A 16881-nucleotide genomic window follows, 5' to 3' on the forward strand; every position below is an offset into this window, starting at 1 on the left:
AAGTTCGGGTTCGGGAACCCAGGGAGGGTATTCCTGGCAGGGGTCCCGGGTCAGCATAGTGGGTGGGGGCAGAGGGGAGGGCAGAGCTGGAAGAGACCTGGGGTTGCCTATGTGGACAATAAAAAAATGCAGCAGTGGCGGCCAACCCGGTGACAACAGTAGGGCCTGGGCTCTGTGCTCTGCACGGGTTTAATTTTAGCCGCTCGGCAGCGGCTGAGTTATGACCGGGGCAGACAGGGAGGAAAGCAAGGCTGCGAGTCTGGCTTTCGACCAAATCCAGGCCCGGGGGTGGGCGCGAGGGGAAGCGGAACGGCCGGGTGGAGACAGGCCCAGCGGGGGCATGAGGGCCACGACCAGCCCGGCCCACTCCTGCTGCCCCAGGGCCACCTGCAGAGCCAGACTCCTCAGGGCACAACCCTGCTCCCCAGGGTAGGGCCCGGAGAGCCCTAATTTATGGCCCCTCGTGGCGTGCTGGGGCGAGCCGAGCCTTCCTCTCCGTCTGCCTGGGAGCACGAGCCAGTTCTGCAGAGCCGGGGGCCGGGAGGCCAGCATTCCGGGGCCGCCTAACTCCCTGCGCCCGACAGACGGCAGCGGGTGAGGACCGCGAGTCTCTCCTCTTGCTGCTGCATGGGCCCCTGCCCTGCAAGCTCCTGGTGGCCTGTCAGACAGGGACAAGGCTCCGGACCAGGCCATCTGAAGCTCTCCACTCCAATGGCCGGGAGTCCGGAGTCCAGCTGTGCGTGGGCCCTGGGTGTGTTTCCCACATGCTGCTGGCTCTGCGAGGAGGCCCAGACGGAGGACGGCCCGTGACCTGCGGGGGGCGGCAGGAAGGGCTGTGGGCTACCACTCACCGGCCAGCCACTGGCAGGCTCCCGGGCCCACCACCCTCTCTGTGCCGCAAGGCCCATCTGGCGCCTCGGGCTCGGACGGGAACAAACCCAGACGCTTTATCTCCTGCTCCCTCCCAAAACTGCCCTGGGCCTCCCTCATTGGCACTGGCCTGGCCTGTCACCGTCACCTGGAGAGCAGGGGAGGAGAAAAGGGAGACAAATGCACAAATATAGACGGAGTTTATTTTTAGGCGCATCTGCACCTGCCTGAGGTTGCGGGAGGCGCTGGCGCTCACACCTTGGGCTCCGCAAACACCTTCCAGCCCTCCAGCTGGCCCATCTTGACCAGGGCGGCCGTCATGCCCATGTACACGCAGGCGGCGGCTCCTATCCCGTAGTTGTGAGCTGTGAGGGTGGGGAGGGCAGGGTCAGGCACGGGAGGCTCCCCGCGCCCACCCCGGATGGCGGTCTGCCACTCTGAGATGGTGCCCCTCCCTCAAGGGGCAGAGTCCCTGGCCCTCTCCTTTGCAGACGTGTGTGGAAACTGAGGCAGAGGCAGCTGGGCCTGGGGCTCGGGTGGCAGGACACTAAAGCTGCAGAGCAGATGACGTGCTGGGGAGTCTCAGCCTGTGCCCTGGTCACGGGTACCGGCCTTGCAACTGCCTCGTGGTCGGCAAACCAAGGAGCCCGAGACTGTGCCCCATCACCTGCCGTGCAGGATGGGGTCTGCCTGCTGTGTGTGGGGCTCATGCCTCTGTCACGGGCTCAGGGCATCTGTCAAACCCAGACCTCACCCAACACCTCAAAGTGCGGCCCTCCTCCACGGAGCCCTACCTCTCTGCCTGCCGGGCCACGGGCCAGGGCGGTTTAGCTGTGTGTGGCCGCCTCCCCCCCCAGTCCCCGAGGCTGTGGGAGGCGGGCAGAGCAGCGTCTGCTCCCTGTGCCAGGCTGGCGCAGGCGCAGCCCCCTCCCACCAGACAGGCATGCTCTGCTGGGTCCCGGGTGACCTCGGGCCACCTCAGCCGCCACTCTGAGCTCTATGCTATACCTGTGAAGTGGGAAAGGTGAGAGCGGCACCCCACAGGACTGTGTGTCCAGCCAGCCCGGGATCTGGGTGCTGGGGGAGGGAGGCACTGCAAGACCCAGCACTACCCTCTCCGTGCACACGGGCCGGTGGTGGAACGGGCAGTGACCTCAAATTCTTTGAGAAAGCACGGCGGACAGAGGGGGATAAGGAGCGAGGGCGGCGGGCGTCCTACATCGTACATAGCGGGGCTGGTGAGACGAAGCTGTGCTGACATCTGAGGAAACGACGCACAGAGGGCACGGCCTGTGCAAAGGCCCTGAGGCAGGGTGGTACCTGGCGTGCTGCAGGAGCAGCGAGGCGGCCCATGCGGTGGGAGCCAGTGAGCGGGGGGTGGGGGGAGGGGAGGGCTTGGTGACGTGGAGTGCCGCAGGTGCAGCTGCTCCTGGTCCTGAACTGGCGGTGGCCGAGGTTCGGCAGCACCAGGGGCTTTCATGTGACCGCCAGGCTGCAGAGAGCATCCCGCACAGCGCGCGGGCGAGCAGCGGGGGAGGGCGGGCTGTGGGGCTCACTCACTGCGTGCTCCCAGGGTCAGGCCTCCGGCACAGCCTCCGAGGAAGTAGTTGATGGGGTCGTCAGGCTTCTCTCGGACCTGGGCACTGATGCAGGAGGTGATGCCGAATATGGCACCGACGGCGGCTGTGGGGGCAGACGGGGCGGGGGGCCTGAGTCAGGGGCCCAGAGAGCTCTGACAGCCAGGCCAGTCCCAGAAGGGACCTGAGAAGTAAGATGTCCTCCAGGCTGGCTCACCTGCGGTAAATGTGTATCGTCCTGTCCTGGCCACTCCCTCCAGGAAGGAGTCTGGGGGATTGAGTGCGACGCTGTAGGCAGAGGTGATCAGGCCTGTGGGATGACAGGGGTACTAGGTGGCTCAGACTTGTGCCTTGGTGCCGAGTGGCCCTGGCTGGGGCCACGCCTGTTAATCTCTCTCTCCTTTTGTCCCCCTAGTGACCCCAAGGTAGCGCAGTTGAAGTGTGCAGCTGGGCCTGCTGCTCCAAAGCCTGGGTCCCCCGCCACCTGCAGCCCCCAAGCCTCCCTCCTAAGGCCTGACAAAGCCGGCCCCACAGAAGGCCTGCCTGTGTCCCCGTCACCTCCGGGAGCCCCACCCAGGGCAGCAGCCCTGTACACAGCAGGCTCGGAGATGCACCTGGAGCCTCAGTGGCCAGGCTGCTCCCTGGCCTTGAGTGTGGGCATAGACACCACAGCTGCGCCCCCAGAGGTCCTGGCACCTGGACCCCACTCTCATCAAAGGCTCCATTCTCCTGGGGGGCCCTGGGCTCCCTAACCTAATCCTCCTTGGCAGAGGCTTAGCTCCCAGGGCTGTCAACACCTCCTCACCGCCACCCAGGGACCCCTTGCCAATGGTGGTTCCGGTCTGGGCCCGTCCCTCACACCTGGTGGCTGGGCAGCTGGCTGGGCCTTGCCACTGAGCTCAGCTTTTCCATCTCTGCCATCAGTGTGGCCACTCTGCCCCTGACATTGGCTTTTATGCATGAGGGGCCATGGTGGGGATGGGCTTGAAGCCATGTGCCAGGTCGGTGGTGAGGACCGAGGTTCTATCCTGGAGCACCCCTGAGCGAGTGCTGACCTGGGCCGGCGTGTGGGCCTGGGGCAAGGCTGGGGCAGATCCTCGGGCAGCCTTGCCCACCAGGCCCTCCTCAGTGGGTGGGTAGACCAGGGCCCACCTAATTGGCTTCCTGTCACCAGAACTGCCCAACACGGGGCTCCTCATCCTGCAGCTGACCCTGCTCAGGGTGACAATGCACCCTCTTCCCCAAAGACCCCCTGCATGGCCTAGTAGCTAGCAGGGATGTCCCGGGGCCAGACCATTCTATCCCAGACAAAACAGAATTGCCATCGGCCAGGTGGCAGGTGCAGCCACTGCCCCAGACATCTTCCTCAGGGCCCAAGGGGCTCAGTCCCCTTATATCCGTTGCTTCCTTCATGGGAAGGGAGGGGACCTCAGAGAGGCAGAGTGACTTGCCTGAGGTCACCCAGCAGAGCTGTCTGGAAGCCAGGTGGGTCTGACCCAAAGGCCACGCTCTGCCCCACACTGCAGCCTCCTGTCACCAGAACTGTCCAACACTGGAGTGGGCTGCACTCCAGTCCCCAAGCCTCTAGCTTCCTGGACCCAGCCATGGGGCCTCCAGGTTGAGCAGTGCCTCCTACCTCAGCCCGGGCTCTGATTCTGCTCAGTGGAGCTGTCATGGGGGCTTGTCACACTGGACAGTGGGGTTAAGCTTCAGAGCAGCTGTGAGGACAGCCGAGACTGCCCTCTCATGTCCCAGATGGGTAAAACGAGGCCCAGGGATGAGGAGAAGAGAGACACTCACATATAAAGAGGATTCTAGTACACCTTCAACTCACACAATGTTACATGTCAAATTTATCCACTAAAAAAAAAAAAAAAATGACCGAGGGCTCCAGTGTGCAAGGCCCTGGTCTGCGCGCCCTCCTGATCTTACTTCTCCCGATCCCACAACGCACTCTGGTATCCCCGCTTGACCCCTGAGAGGCTGCAGGCTGGGGAAGGGGCCTGGGGCCCAGCAAGGAGCTCTGCCCCCAGCACTCACTCTCACGTGCTCCCTTCTCCTGTGCGCACTCAATCAGAGGGGTTCCCAGCCCTGCCCAGCCCGGATGAGTCTTGATCTCTGGAGCTGGGCCAGGAACAAGGGTCTTAGGACCCCCTGAAGGAGGACCACGGACTAGATTCAGTGCTGCCCCCAAACCTAATCAGGCAGTGAACCCTGGGGGGCACCCTGTCAACCCCACCATATGCCTGCGGTCCTGGCCATGCCAGCCAGAGTGCTTCCACCACCCTATGTACCCCAGAAGTCCTTGAACTGGGTGCAGATGATCCAGGAGCCCCACGATTATCTCAGGGTCAAGACTGCCTGACCAACTCCCCCCCAGTAGTCATCCAGTATGGGGACCGCCACAGCTCGCCTTCCAGGGGCCCGCCTGGCTCCCCAGACGTTGCGATCCAGCAGACCCCCAGCACACAAGATCGCTACTCACTCGCATCGGTCCAGAGCCTCCCATCACTCCCTCCTCAAGCCCTCAGTCTGCCCCTGGCTCCCTGTTAAGCCTCCCATAGAGACCTCCAGACAGGCGCACATCATTCATTCATTCACTAGTCAGTCACCTCACCCGCTCTGGTTCATTCACTCAGTTACCGTGAACCCAGACCCATCCATCCACCCATTCAGTTACTGCGTGCCCTGACTCATTCATTCATTCACGGTTAACGTCTCCTCCCTCCCTTCACAGACAGCTGTGCCTACAAGGTGCTGGGCTCTGCGGGCGTAGGGCTACCCGCCCTCCAGGGGCTCACCAGCTCAGGGAAGCCAAACATTAAACCCTCGGGCCAGGGCAGAGGGTGGTCAGGGAATGAAGCAGCAGGGAGGAGACAGGACTGACGGACACGTGTCAACCAAGCGCTGTACGTAGAATGGTGCTGGTCAGTGAGGAAACACAGGTGGGCAAAGAGGCCAGCACATACGATGACACCCTCGAGACCCCTGGGTGGTCTGGACAGCTCACAGATGCCAGAGATCATCACCCATCTGAGTCTCTCAGGGACTGCCTGACATGGCACCTCTGTCAAAGTGTCCCACCCACATCCCCTCGAACACCCTCTAGAAAGCCCCCCACCCCGAGGCTCCTCACTCATCAGCACCCTAATCCTGAGATGTGTGTGGTCTCCCCAAAATCTGAGACTTCAGTCCCAGGGTGAAGTGCATCTGTGAGCACACACGCACGCCCCCACTCACAGACACCACCGTTAATGCCTTTCTCAGCCTCAAAATCCCCAAAGCCTCCACTCCTCCAAATTCTTTCCCTGAAGGCCCCTCAGGCGACTCCTCCTGCTTTCATATCAGACACAGCCATGACTCTCTAGGCATTTGCGAATGTCAGTATCTCCCCCATAAGAATCCACCAGAATCAATTTCCTCTACAGTGATCCGACTTCACACTGCACCAGCCCTCCTGGGGTAAGTATCCCCCCAAAAGGTCCTACCACAGGCCCTGCACTGTCCCAACAACTTGCCACTCCTGCAGACTCTACATAATGCATCCCCTAGGACTGCCCCGTCGGCCCTTTCTCCAGAAGACCCTCCCATTAGGAACCCTGTGTGCATGTTCCTTGTCCCCAGCACTCCCAGGAGCAGCTCAGTAGATGTGGATCTGCAGCCCCATTTCAAAAGACCTGGGGCAGTTAATAAGCCTCTCGGACCTTCATTTTCCACCTCTGAGAAGTGGAGGTGACAACTACTGACCCTTCTAAGTATGGAGATAACGGCCATGATTACTAGGTCTACCTAACGCGGATGCTGCCCAGTGCAGACTCGGCTTCTGCCAGACCCTGTTTCAGAAGCTGGAGGTAGGGAGGTGGCCAAAACCAGCACACCTGCTTCTCAGGGAGACGGAATGAAAGGAGTCTGGAAGGGACAAGAGTCTGGGGTCTCCCCTGCAAGGGAATGTCAGGGCTCTGGGTTCCTTCACACAGCCCCGAGGCTATCCTTATAGCACCCCGACTCACTTCACCTACGATCTCTGCAGCACCCCTAGGGGTTCTCTGGTAGCCCCAATATAAACTTCAGATGTCCCTGACCACCCAACTCTTCTGGACCCTAAAAAGGCCTCATCCTACTCTGGAACTTTCTCAAGCTTCTGTATCCCCCTCAGGTACCCCAATAATAACCCGTGATCCCCAAGTAAGATCCCCAAGTAATCTCAAGTTACCCGATTGGAAAGTCTCATCACCCCAGCCCCTCTGATCCCTATAATGGCCCCGTCTCACTCCACGGCTTCCCCAGACACCATGAGACGCGGGCAGCAGCCGTCACCACCCGCGAGACTCCCCGCCCCCATGACCCCCTCGGACATCTCCCCATTTCAAAAAAATGACCTATGACCTCCTCCGTCACTCTGAATTAGTCCGACATCCCACAAAGTCTATCTCAGAAAAAAAAAACCACAGCATCCCCGATCACCCGACGCCCCCGACGACAACCATATGCCACCCGCGAGATTCCCCAGCCCCAGGACACCTTAGGACATCCCCAGTGACCCTATGACCTCCCTGCAGTCTCAGCCCCCGGTCGGCGCTCACCAACGGCACCACTGATAGTGGTGCTGGCGTAGGTCTTGCGGTGACACTCGGTGCCGTCGGGGATGTCCCAGTACCGGTTAAGAAGCTTCCGCACCATGGCTGAACACCCCGGACCCCGCACTGCACAGACCGCCGGCCCGCCGCGCCCAAGGGCAGCCGCCGCTTGCTATCGCGAGAATTCTGGGCGGTGCGCGCAGCTTGCTGTGCGGACGGGCCGGCAACAAGCGTGCAACTTTATTAAGCCCCGCGAACACGGACACGGGTTGCGCGCACGCGCTGAGGTCTGGACTGGCGCAAGGGAAGGACGCGTGCACCCCCGGCGATTTCTGGAGGGGGAAACTGAGGCCAGCCAGGGTTAGCGAAGGCAGATCTCACTAGTTCCAGCTCAGAAGGTCTTAAGAATGGGTTGACACCCGGAGGTGCGGCCTAATCTAGGGGCGGGACTGAAATAGGTACTAGGCCTATCCGCATGCACAGAGTAGGGCGCGGGCGGGGCGTAACTGCACTTGAGAGGAGCAGGACGTAATTACAGGGCTGGGCATAGCGGGGATATGGCCCCTTCAGCGTCAGAATCCGTGTGGGGGCGTGGTCACTCGCTGTGGCCAGTCCCGAAGCAGGAGTCTAAACCGCGTGCGACTATTTTGAGGCGGGGCCAGGCTCAGGGGCGGGGTTTCACGGCAAAGTGCCCAATTCTAGTGCTAAAATCTTAGAGGTCTATGGCCTGTGCCCAATTTGCGGCTTGTTCAAGCCCTACGCTTGGGGGCGTGGCCAGAACCGGACAGAGCCCGGACTGGACCAATCCGGAACCGCATGGTTGCCCAGGAGATGCCGGCGTGGCCAATCGTGTGGGTCTGAGAGAAGGCTGCGGGTTCCGGGGGCGTGACCAGTTCTGTTGGGTCGCGGGATCCGGACTAATCCTGGGGCTCGCTTCTGGGCGGGGCGGGGCCCGTCTCCGAGAAGCCCATCCCGTTGCCAGAGCCTGGACCCGGCGTGCCGCCGGAGAACGAGTCAGGGCTCAGGGGCGGAGTTTCGAGGTGCCGGAATCAGTCAGCGTGTTTGAGTTAGATGAGGGCGCGACCTAGTCGGCTGCGGCCAATCGCGCGGAAGTCCTGAGCGGGCCTTTGGGGGCGTGGCCGGGCCCGGTCCTGGGCCGCGGTCGGGACCATGTCCGCGCCGCCGCCCCTGCAGATCCGCGAGGCGAACGCACACCTGGTAGCAGTGCACCGGCGCGTCGCAGAGCTGGAGGCGCGGCTGGACGCCGCGGAGCGCACGGTGCGCGCCCAGGCCGAGCGCTTGGCTCGCCACGATCAGCAGCTGCGCGCCGCGCTGGACGAGCTGGGCCGCACCAAGGACCGGTGAGGCCCGGGCCCACAAGGTGGACTTCTCGGAGGTGGGCAGAGGCGGAGCCGAGATTATAAAGGGAGCACTAGCAGGGGGGACCGAATGCGTTCACGTGGAGGCTGGACTACTGGAGGGATTGAAAAACAAACACCAAAAAACTTGAATTAATCATCAGCACATAAAGTTAAGAGATATCACACAAGTGTGGATTTTTAACTTAAAAGTTTCCCACAAGGCAAAATCAGCTGCTACTGATTGGTGCAAGGACCACCGACCTCCTGGTGTACATACTGGGAGCCATGGCAGGTTCTTGAGCAGAGGAGGATGGACTCTATCAGCGGTTTTGAAGTGTCCCTCTAGCAGCTAAGAATTTAAAGGGATGAGACGAGTGCCCACGGAGGTGCTGGGGCCCAGGTGGCAAACAATTAATTCAGAACTGGTTGGCTGCTTGGATTCATTCATTCATCTTTACTGAGGACTTACTATGTGCCAGGCACTGTGCTGGGAACTAAGGTACATCGGTAAGATCTATGCAGCCCTGCCCTTAGGCAGACACATCACCAGGCATTTACAATATGGGGTGATCAGAGTTGTGATGGAGGTGCACATAGGGTTCTAAGGGGACCCAGAGGGAAGGCTTCCTGGAGGAGGAGAGCCGTTTAAGCTGAACGACAAATAAAAAAAGATGTAGGGGAAAAAGGAACTGCAGGAAGAGCCAGGGGGAGTCTGCTCAGGCTGCCGAGACAAAATACCACAGCCTGGGTGGCTTAAACAACAGACATGTACGTCTCACTATTCCGGAGGCTGGAAGTCCAAGATCAAGGTACTACTGGTGGATTCAGTTCCTGGTGAGGACTCCTTCTGGTTTGCAGATGGTTACCTTCTCACCGTGTCCTCATAGGGCAGAGAGCTCTCTGGTCTCTTCTCATAAGGGCACTAACCCCATCATGAGGACGCCACCCTCATGACCTCAACTAACCTTACCTCGCGAAGGCCCCACCTTCAAATATCACACTGGGACATAGGTATCCGACATATGAATTTGGGAGGCAACAACATTCGGTCCATAACTAGGGGAGGTCTTGAGGCAGTGGTGAGGAACATGGCCTTCACCCTGACGGTGAGGCAGCCTTGGAGGTCGGGAGCAGGCACAGGAGAAACTCTGGCGCTCCAGTACCGTAACTGCCATGTCTTGCCTCCCTGCCAGCGAGATTGCTGCTCTCCAGGAACAGCTGCTGACCTCCGAGGCCACTGTCCACAGCCTGCAGTCTGCTGTGCACCAGAGGGACAAGCTCATCGGGCAGTTGCAGCCCCGGGCCGAGCTGCTGCAGGACATCTGCCGCCGCCGGCCACCCCTGGCTGGGCTGCTGGCCACCCTAGCTGAGGCCGAGCGCCTGGGGCCCTTGCCAGCCAGTGACCCTGGCCATCCACTCACTGGTGGGCCAAGTTCACCTCTTGCCAACAGCACTGAGGCGGAGGGGGACAGGGACCACCTCCAACCAGCCGTGTTTGGGACCACCGTGTGAGCCCCGGAGCACAGATTTCAGAATGGAGACAGAGGGTCCCTGCGGGGATTTTTTCCATTGCTGGTGTCCTCAGCAGGGGGAGAGGGTCAGCAGTGTCCCAGAGGGGACCCTGCGCAGAGCCATAATCCTTTCTAAGCACGAGAACCTGCTAGAAAGTCATAGGTTTTAAATGGGTAGCCTGCAGGCCAAATGAAGATGTTTAGCCCAGACAGGATTTTTTTAAAACGAAACTTTGCATCAATCACCCTTGCTGAAAAATTGGCAACATTTACACACAAAAATCTGGATTTCTAGCTTCAGACTTGGCCAGCCTGCCTGGATCTGAGCCAGGATACCCAATTTAGGCAGAGTGTGAGTTTTAATTAGCCTCCTCATCTCTCTTAGGGCCAGATGTCTGGCCCCCGAAACATCCGAATTTGACACCTCTCTTTCTCTGGTGGAGGCAGATGACATCGAGTTCAATATTATTTGAATTTTTCTCCCTTTTTCCCTTGCCTTGGTTTCGCTCCTCCCAGACTAATGCTTTTTTTACTCTTTTACCCAAGCTAGAATTGAGCTTCAAGCTTCATGCCATTTTGCGTTGGTTATTTGAAAACAACTTTTAATTCTAGGTACTTTTTTCCTGACTCCTCCCTCAACCTTTAACCCGGAAGGAAGGGTATGCACGTGGGACATGCTGGGGTGCTGGCAGCCACACTGCCGCCCAGGAGAGCTCCGGCATCCCTTGACCTTTTCTTGATTTAATGTCCTGCCTCGGGGCCTTTACAGTGGGTATTCCTCTGCCTCGAATGCTCTTCCTCCAGATGTCACAGGACTGATTCCTTGTCACTCAGGTCTTTGCTCAAATGTCACCTCAGAGAGGCCTCTCCTGACCACCTTATCTGAAGTCACTCCTCCCTAGCCCCCATCATTACGCTGTGTATTTTATTTTTCCTCTATGGAACTTCTTCCCATCAGGATGTAAGGTCCACGAGGGCAGGCTTCTTGTTCTGTCACCAGTCCGTGGCACATCCGGAGACCCCAGGAGGAACAGGATGGGTCTGTGGACCCTGCAGAAAGCCAGAGGTCCCCAGCACTTTTGATGAGGCCGTCCCCTAGTCCGGCTTTTGTAGTAAGCAGCTGGCTCCTTTTTTATATTTCCTAGAGAATCTATTTTTTAACTCCTTATTTTTACACTGCACTTCTTGGCCCAAGACGTTCAAGGCACTTTGCTTTTTAAAATCAAACCAGGGAACCCTGTGCCCTTTCCTGCCCAGTTGAAGTGCCCAGCCCAGTACCATGGCAGCCGTCTCCCGGCTTCCTCACTCAGGGAATTGTCACACCAGGAACCGAGGGGCAGGGCCCAGTTCAGCCTGGAAAGATTGGCGCCTGCCCCTAACCCTCAGGGCGGTGCCGCTTGTCCACCCGGTGTCCAACAGTGCCCCCCAGTGTGGTAATAACCCCATTTACTCTTCTGGATGGATGGTGGGGAGGGATGGGGGTGCTGTTTGTAAGAGGGAAGGCAGGCTGGGGCCTAAGCTCAAGAATAAACTGGATAATTTCTTGGTCTTGGTCCCTCCTTTCTTCTGGGTGGGGGGGCTGGAGAACTGGCCCCTGTGCTGCTCCCGGTCCGGGGGGTGGGGGGCCCTGCTGGGCAGGGAGATACACGTTAGACACGGGCTTGTGCCAGGCACTCCGTACACGTGACTGTGTCTAGTGTTCACAGCTCCCTGCGGACACAGGCTTGCCCCATTTCGCAGCTGGGAAAGTGACGCCGAGAGGGTCGGGAGGGCCTGGGCCACTACCAAGTTTTAGAGAAGTTACTGTTGAAATTCTGATTCTCTTGAGGAGATGCCAAACAGAACTACGATTGTGGTTAGCTTCTACATTTGCTATAGGAAAAAAAAAAATATGTTGTAACACCCATAAAAAACAACAGAGTATTTCTCTGCCTACCCAGAGAATTTTGGACTGCAGCAAGCCATCAGGCTTTGTGCAGCAGAATGTCACTGTGGTTTCTCCAAGCTGACGGTACGACATCAGCTTTGGCCTGAATCATTGCCCGGTCACTCGTAATCCACGGATTGGTTTCTGGCAGCAGCAGTGCCCCCTGACTACACCATGTGCTGTGTGCAAGCTCAGGCTTTGAAAAACCTCTGACAATCTTGGTATATGCAAGTGGGGGGTCCCCAAACGAGGCCCATTTTAAGACTGGGAAACCCAGTGTCCTTTTTGATCCTGCTGTTTGGCATCATGCTCTCAGCTAGCAAAGATAGAAAGGTCTTGATTGAAGGCCTTCTGTGACAGTGGCCTCGGTGCCTCTTGGATTGTGTCAGGGGTCAGGGCTGCTGCTCTGTTCTGTACTGCAACATCCTGGCTTACCAGCTTGTCACAAGCGAACCCATCAAATGATGAATGAGAACTGAAAACCAACCACCAAAAGACCCATGTGACAAAAACACCACAGCTAGCCCCTAAATAACTACCAAGAACTGCTTTGTCTGAGTTAGCATGGAAAGAAAGATCTGTAGGAATCTGCTGTGTCCTGGCTTGGCTGGCACTGGTCCCAGGACCTCCCAGTGGATGTGGACTGGGCCACTTCTAGCCTTTTGGAACTTAAATCCCTCAGCAACTGTGGCTGCTGTCCTGTGCCAGGGAAACCCAGAGAGGAGGGGATCTGCCTCAGGTCTCACAGGAATTGGGCCTTGCGTCCCTTGGCTACAGTCTTATCTCCCTCCATCTAGGACACTGTGGTCACTGCAGGGCTGCGGCCCACCCCTCCTCCTTGTGACCAGGAAGGGACCTCCAATCCCAACCCAGATCTGGGCCTGGCTCTACCCCAGGCTTGGGCATTGCAGGGCCGAGTGAGTGAACAGGATGGTGGCTGGGTGGTGGTGCCAGTGACAGAATTGCCCTGTTCCATTTGGCCCTGCCACCTAGCACAGTCAGGGTTACAGCTGGGGCCCCTCCCAGTCTCCAGAGCCATCGTCCCTTAGCAACAGTCCTGCCAGGAAGAACGCACTGCCAACACTGGACAGAGCCGGCAGGAGCCAGCGGAGTGGCTGTCTGGAAGACCCAGGACGGGCAACAACCAGGTGAGTGAGTGGGGACACCCAGGCTGTAGCTTGGCTGGCTAAGCAGAACCCCCCGTGACCTCTCTCCCATCTAGCTGCCCAGAGTCCCAACCCGGCATGGACGCAGTGGACGCCACTGTGGAGAAGCTCCGGGCACAGTGCCTGTCCCGAGGGGCCTCGGGCATCCAGGGCCTGGCCAGGTGAGCTGTACCCTCACACATTCCTGACCACTTAGCCCCAGGGACCACTCTCCAACTGTGCCCCTGTCCCCCAGGTTTTTCCGCCGCCTGGACAGGGACAGGAGCCTGTCCTTGGATGCAGGGGAGCTCCAGCGGGGCCTGGCTGAGCTGGGGATGGTGCTGGACATGGCCGAGGCAGAGGGCGTGTGCAGGCGCTGGGACCGCGACGGCAATGGGGTGCTGGACCTGGAAGAGTTCCTGAGGGCGCTGAGGGTAGGTCTGCTGACTGTGGGGGAGCCCCTTCACCCCGCTGCGTGGGGGGTGCTGGGCTCTCGTGGGCTAACGTGTCAGCATGGAGACACTGGACCCTCATCACTACGAGGTGCCTGCTTAGGGGTCCCCTGCACTCTGCGGTCTACGCCCGGACGGGCTGGGGCCCCAGTCACCACTCCCCCTCTTCTTCAGCCTCCCATGTCCCAGGCCCGGGAGGCGATCATTGCAGCAGCGTTCGCCAAGCTGGACCGAAGCGGGGACGGCGTGGTAACCGTGGGGGACCTCCGGGGGGTGTACAGCGGCCGCACTCACCCTAAGGTGCAGAGTGGGCAGTGGACCGAGGAGGAGGTGCTCCGCCGCTTCCTGGACAACTTTGACTCCTCTCAGGACGGGCAGGTGGGTCCCCGTGGGGTGCATCCCTCGCTCCTGCCCGGCCTCTGGTCCCCACTTAGAGCCCGTCTGCCCCCAGGTCACGCTGGCCGAATTCCAGGACTACTACAGTGGCGTGAGCGCCTCCGTGGACTCGGATGAGGAGTTCGTGGCCATGATGACCAGCGCCTGGAGGCTGTGAGCGCCGCCCCAGGTCCCTGCCCCGGCATCCCCAAGCCGGCGTCCCTCTCACCTGGACTTGCAGCTGTGCCGTCCTGGGGCGGAGGGGGGCGCTGGAGGGGAGCGCAGGAGGATTTAGGCTGCAGAACCAGTTAGACCAGGTCTCAAAGGACCTTGCTTGGCCACCAGGCCCAAGTGGGACACGGGACCCCAGGGAATAAAGCTCTACTTGTCCACCCTGTGCTGACCCCAGGCCTCATGAAACCACTGCAGATGTCCCCCCTCCCCCTCTGCCTCCCCCGTTTTGCTCCAGGATCCTGGTCCTGCCAGCACCCCAACCCCAACCTTCTCTCAGTGGTCCTGGAGAAGCCAGGAGGCCCGTGGGGCGGGGGTTGGGGGTGCATGTGTGAGCAAACGGCTTTCTGTGAGGCCAGGCTCTGAGCTTGGAGGTGGCAGGTCTTGGAAGAGAGCCAAGTTTGGTGGCCAGTCCAGGTGTGGACTGTGGGGCTGGGGCCCAGGGCAGCAGGCCGGCCAGGCTGTGTGAGGAGCCCGTCCTGGGAGGCAGAGGCCATGCCTGGCCAGGCCCTCGGGCTTCCTGAGGCCCCTGGGGCACGCAGGAGGCCAGGGTTTAGTTAAAAGTTTTAATGTAGTTCCCAAATACATTTCATATGACAATCTTACATAAATGTTCCAAAACACATGGGCATTATCGGGTTTTACTTGTCACTAGTTGGCTAAGGCGTAAAGCAGAGAAGTGTGACCGGATCTGCCGGGGCCTCTGGTGTCTTCCCGCGGCTCAGGCTCGGGCTGCGCGGCACAGCTGCGAAGACCAGGCCTTGTCCTCCCCTGCGAGGGTGGGGCTGGGCATCTCCCCGACCCCTCGAGCCCTGGTACAGGGACCTCCTTTGCAGGTGGGACGGCCCTTGACCCTGCTCTGGGGTGGGGTGGGCACGGCGCCTGCTCCTGTGCGTGCTGCGAGTTTTGGGATGACCTGTTGTCTGGAACCAGTCCCCTGCCCCCTCCTTCAAGTCCCCGCTAAGCTCCCCCTCTGCCTCTCACGGAGGCCCCTGCCCTGGATGGTCTCAGGGGACGGTGACGTCCAGGACTGGGCAAGGAATTGCCAACAGGTTTGCACCTGGGTGCCTGAAGACAGATGACCCATGTGACAGGGACAAGCAGAAGGGCAATGGGGACCCTCCCACATCCAGTGACCCTTTTCTAGATAAGCTCTCCCCAGGCGTGGGGCCCACCCCTCAACACCCCATGACTTGGCCCTAGGAACCCCAGGTGGGGAGCAAGTGGGGGCCTGCCCCCAGTGGCCCTTGGAGCACCCCCAGCCCTCCAGTAAGGCCTCGGCACAGCGGCCAGGCCCACAGGGAAAATGAGGACGCTGGACCTGTGCCTGCTCAGCACACAGGAGTGTCTCAGCCTCAGGAAACAAAGACAAAGCCTTGGGAAGAAAACAACCTAAAAGCGCACACCCCGAGTCAGAGTGTGGGAAATGGACAAAGATAGCAGTTAGCAGAACGTCCAGTAGGCCCAGTGTGTACACTTGTGGGGACAGACCTGGTGGCCTGGGGAGACGGTGGGAACCCACAGGGGGGCAGCGCCATGGGGCGGGGGGCAGCGGCAGCGGTGGTCGGCGACATGAGGACAGAGGGGTGAAGAAACCAGGCGTCCCAGTCCCAGTGAGAAGCCGTGACAAGTCTTAATGTGCCATTTCAATTCAAAGGGGAGAGGAACGAAATGTTCTTTTTGTTTTGCTCATCAATATGATGAGGTCTCGTGTCCCAAACCACATTCAAGCAGTTCCCGAGTCTGCTTCTGAACGGGCCGTGTGGATCCGGACTGCGGCCAACCCAGCGGGGAGTGTGGTTCCCGAGCCCGGAGCCTCGACACTGCCGGGGAGGGCGGGTGGGCGGGCGGACAGACGGACAAAGCAGCAGGCTCGCGGGCAGCCGGCTCCCGGCGCTATGTGCTCCCGGCCGTCTGCCCGTCCCCTTCGTCGCCAGCGCCTGTGGGAAGGAGTGGCCTCGCTGTCAGGTCCCCACCCTGGACAGCACCCCACCCCCTGAGGTCAGCCTTGGGCCATAGGCAGCAAACCAGCCCCCCCGCACCCCGAGGGCAGGGACCACTGGCTCACCGCCCGCGGCAGCCCCTGATGGAGCCAGGACGTCGTCGTCATCGCTGTAGTCCTCGTTGGACGGGGCTGCCCCAGGCTCGGGGGCAGGCGTCTTGGCCTCCTGTTCCTGCTCCACGCGGCTGCGCAGGGCCAAGATGCGGTGGTGCAGGGCCGCGTACAGCTGGCCCGTGTCCTTGGAACTGGCCTGGGGGAGGCAGAGGACGTGCTGGTTCCAAGGCCTCATGGGGAGACCACCCCCGGGTGGTGTGGCTACTGCCCATGCCGCGATGGGATGCCACAACCTCCGACTGGGGAACGTGCTCTGCTCTCCTGGCCAACCTGGGGACCGCACACCAGGGCCCGGACTCCCCAAGGGGTTCCCGGAGCCAGTAGCTGGGCCGGCCCCCAGTGGCACCGCTGTCTCTCTCGTTTGGGGGATGTGCCTGCCTAGAGGCCTCTCTGCCCTTTCTCAGCCCATGCTCTCAGTGCAGAGTGCCCAGTGCCTGGCTGGGTGTGCCAAGGAGCCTCCCCCTGTGGTGACTTTGGGGGTGCTGCCCTGGCCTGGGGGGCTGTTCAGGCAGTCCCTGGGGCTGCTCACCGATATCAGGAAGACCTTCACGCCCTGGTCCTCAGTGTCCATGGCCGTGATGCGGATGCTTTTCTCACTGGCCTTGTCGATCTGCATCTGGGCCCACAGCTTGGTGTTGAGGATCAGCCGCAGACTGCCCTGGGTCCGCATCACTGCAACCAATGAGGCCACTCAGCCCTGGTCCCCGACCCCACCTAACAGCCAGCTGGGAGAACAGAC

At 60.2% G+C, this 16881-nt stretch overlaps 3 protein-coding genes and 1 long non-coding RNA gene across 18 annotated transcripts in view; 1 reads left to right on the forward strand and 3 right to left on the reverse strand.

The window, feature by feature from the left end:
• Window positions 1-1053: 1053 nt before the first annotated feature.
• Window positions 1054-7213, reverse strand: NDUFA11 (NADH:ubiquinone oxidoreductase subunit A11). The gene is made up of 4 exons (XM_039878490.1): window positions 7031-7213; window positions 2665-2757; window positions 2431-2553; window positions 1054-1235 (listed from the first exon to the last, which is right to left on the reverse strand). The coding sequence occupies exons 1-4, from the start codon at window positions 7125-7127 to the stop codon at window positions 1123-1125; spliced, it is 426 nt and encodes a 141-aa protein (XP_039734424.1). The 5' UTR covers window positions 7128-7213; the 3' UTR covers window positions 1054-1122.
• LOC120615435 (uncharacterized) lies at window positions 2758-6733 on the reverse strand. The gene is made up of 2 exons (XR_005656272.1): window positions 5249-6733; window positions 2758-4307 (listed from the first exon to the last, which is right to left on the reverse strand). It is a non-coding gene; the product is annotated as an uncharacterized LOC120615435 (long non-coding RNA).
• Window positions 7214-7311: 98 nt separating the features above from the next.
• On the forward strand, window positions 7312-14187 carry LOC120615432 (calcyphosin). Of its 5 annotated transcripts, XM_039878487.1 has the most exons (5): window positions 7312-8385; window positions 13046-13150; window positions 13225-13402; window positions 13595-13798; window positions 13872-14187. In XM_039878487.1, exons 1-5 carry the CDS (start codon window positions 8195-8197, stop codon window positions 13971-13973), a joined length of 780 nt encoding a protein of 259 aa, XP_039734421.1. In that variant the 5' UTR covers window positions 7312-8194; the 3' UTR covers window positions 13974-14187. The 5 variants fall into 5 exon arrangements, with proteins under 5 accessions (XP_039734421.1, XP_039734418.1, XP_039734423.1 ...); XM_039878484.1 differs by having other exon boundaries at window positions 13225-14187; XM_039878486.1 differs by lacking the exon at window positions 7312-8385 and adding an exon at window positions 9906-12971 and having other exon boundaries at window positions 13018-13150; window positions 13225-14187.
• A 391-nt stretch (window positions 14188-14578) lies between these two features.
• RANBP3 (RAN binding protein 3) overlaps window positions 14579-16881 on the reverse strand; it is a 52844-nt gene continuing 50541 nt past the window's right edge. For all 11 annotated transcript variants that reach the window (XM_039878474.1, XM_039878472.1, XM_039878480.1 and 8 more), the window contains 3 exons: window positions 16672-16814; window positions 16095-16278; window positions 14579-15966 (listed from right to left, as the gene is read on the reverse strand). In XM_039878474.1, coding sequence (XP_039734408.1) covers window positions 15923-15966; window positions 16095-16278; window positions 16672-16814 — 371 coding nt within the window. In that variant the 3' untranslated portion in view covers window positions 14579-15922. The remainder of the gene's footprint in view (window positions 15967-16094; window positions 16279-16671; window positions 16815-16881) is intronic.

Source organism: Pteropus medius, unplaced genomic scaffold, assembly GCF_902729225.1.
Source record: "Pteropus medius unplaced genomic scaffold, Ma_sr-lr_union100, whole genome shotgun sequence".
Lineage (NCBI taxonomy): Eukaryota > Metazoa > Chordata > Mammalia > Chiroptera > Pteropodidae > Pteropus > Pteropus medius.

Excerpts from the sequence above, each read along its gene's own strand:
- NDUFA11 (XM_039878490.1), bottom strand. The coding sequence starts at position 7,127 with ATGGTGCGGAAGCTTCTTAACCGGTACTGGGACATCCCCGACGGCACC. Across the intron at positions 2,554-2,664 it reads ACGATACACATTTACCGCAG|CCGCCGTCGGTGCCATATTC; the intron begins GTGAGCCAGCCT and ends CTGCCCCCACAG. Across the intron at positions 1,236-2,430 it reads CCTGACCCTGGGAGCACGCA|CTCACAACTACGGGATAGGA; the intron begins GTGAGTGAGCCC and ends CCACCCTCACAG.
- LOC120615432 (XM_039878484.1), top strand. The coding sequence starts at position 8,195 with ATGTCCGCGCCGCCGCCCCTGCAGATCCGCGAGGCGAACGCACACCTG. Across the intron at positions 8,386-13,045 it reads CTGGGCCGCACCAAGGACCG|CTGCCCAGAGTCCCAACCCG; the intron begins GTGAGGCCCGGG and ends TCTCCCATCTAG. Across the intron at positions 13,151-13,224 it reads GGCATCCAGGGCCTGGCCAG|GTTTTTCCGCCGCCTGGACA; the intron begins GTGAGCTGTACC and ends CCTGTCCCCCAG.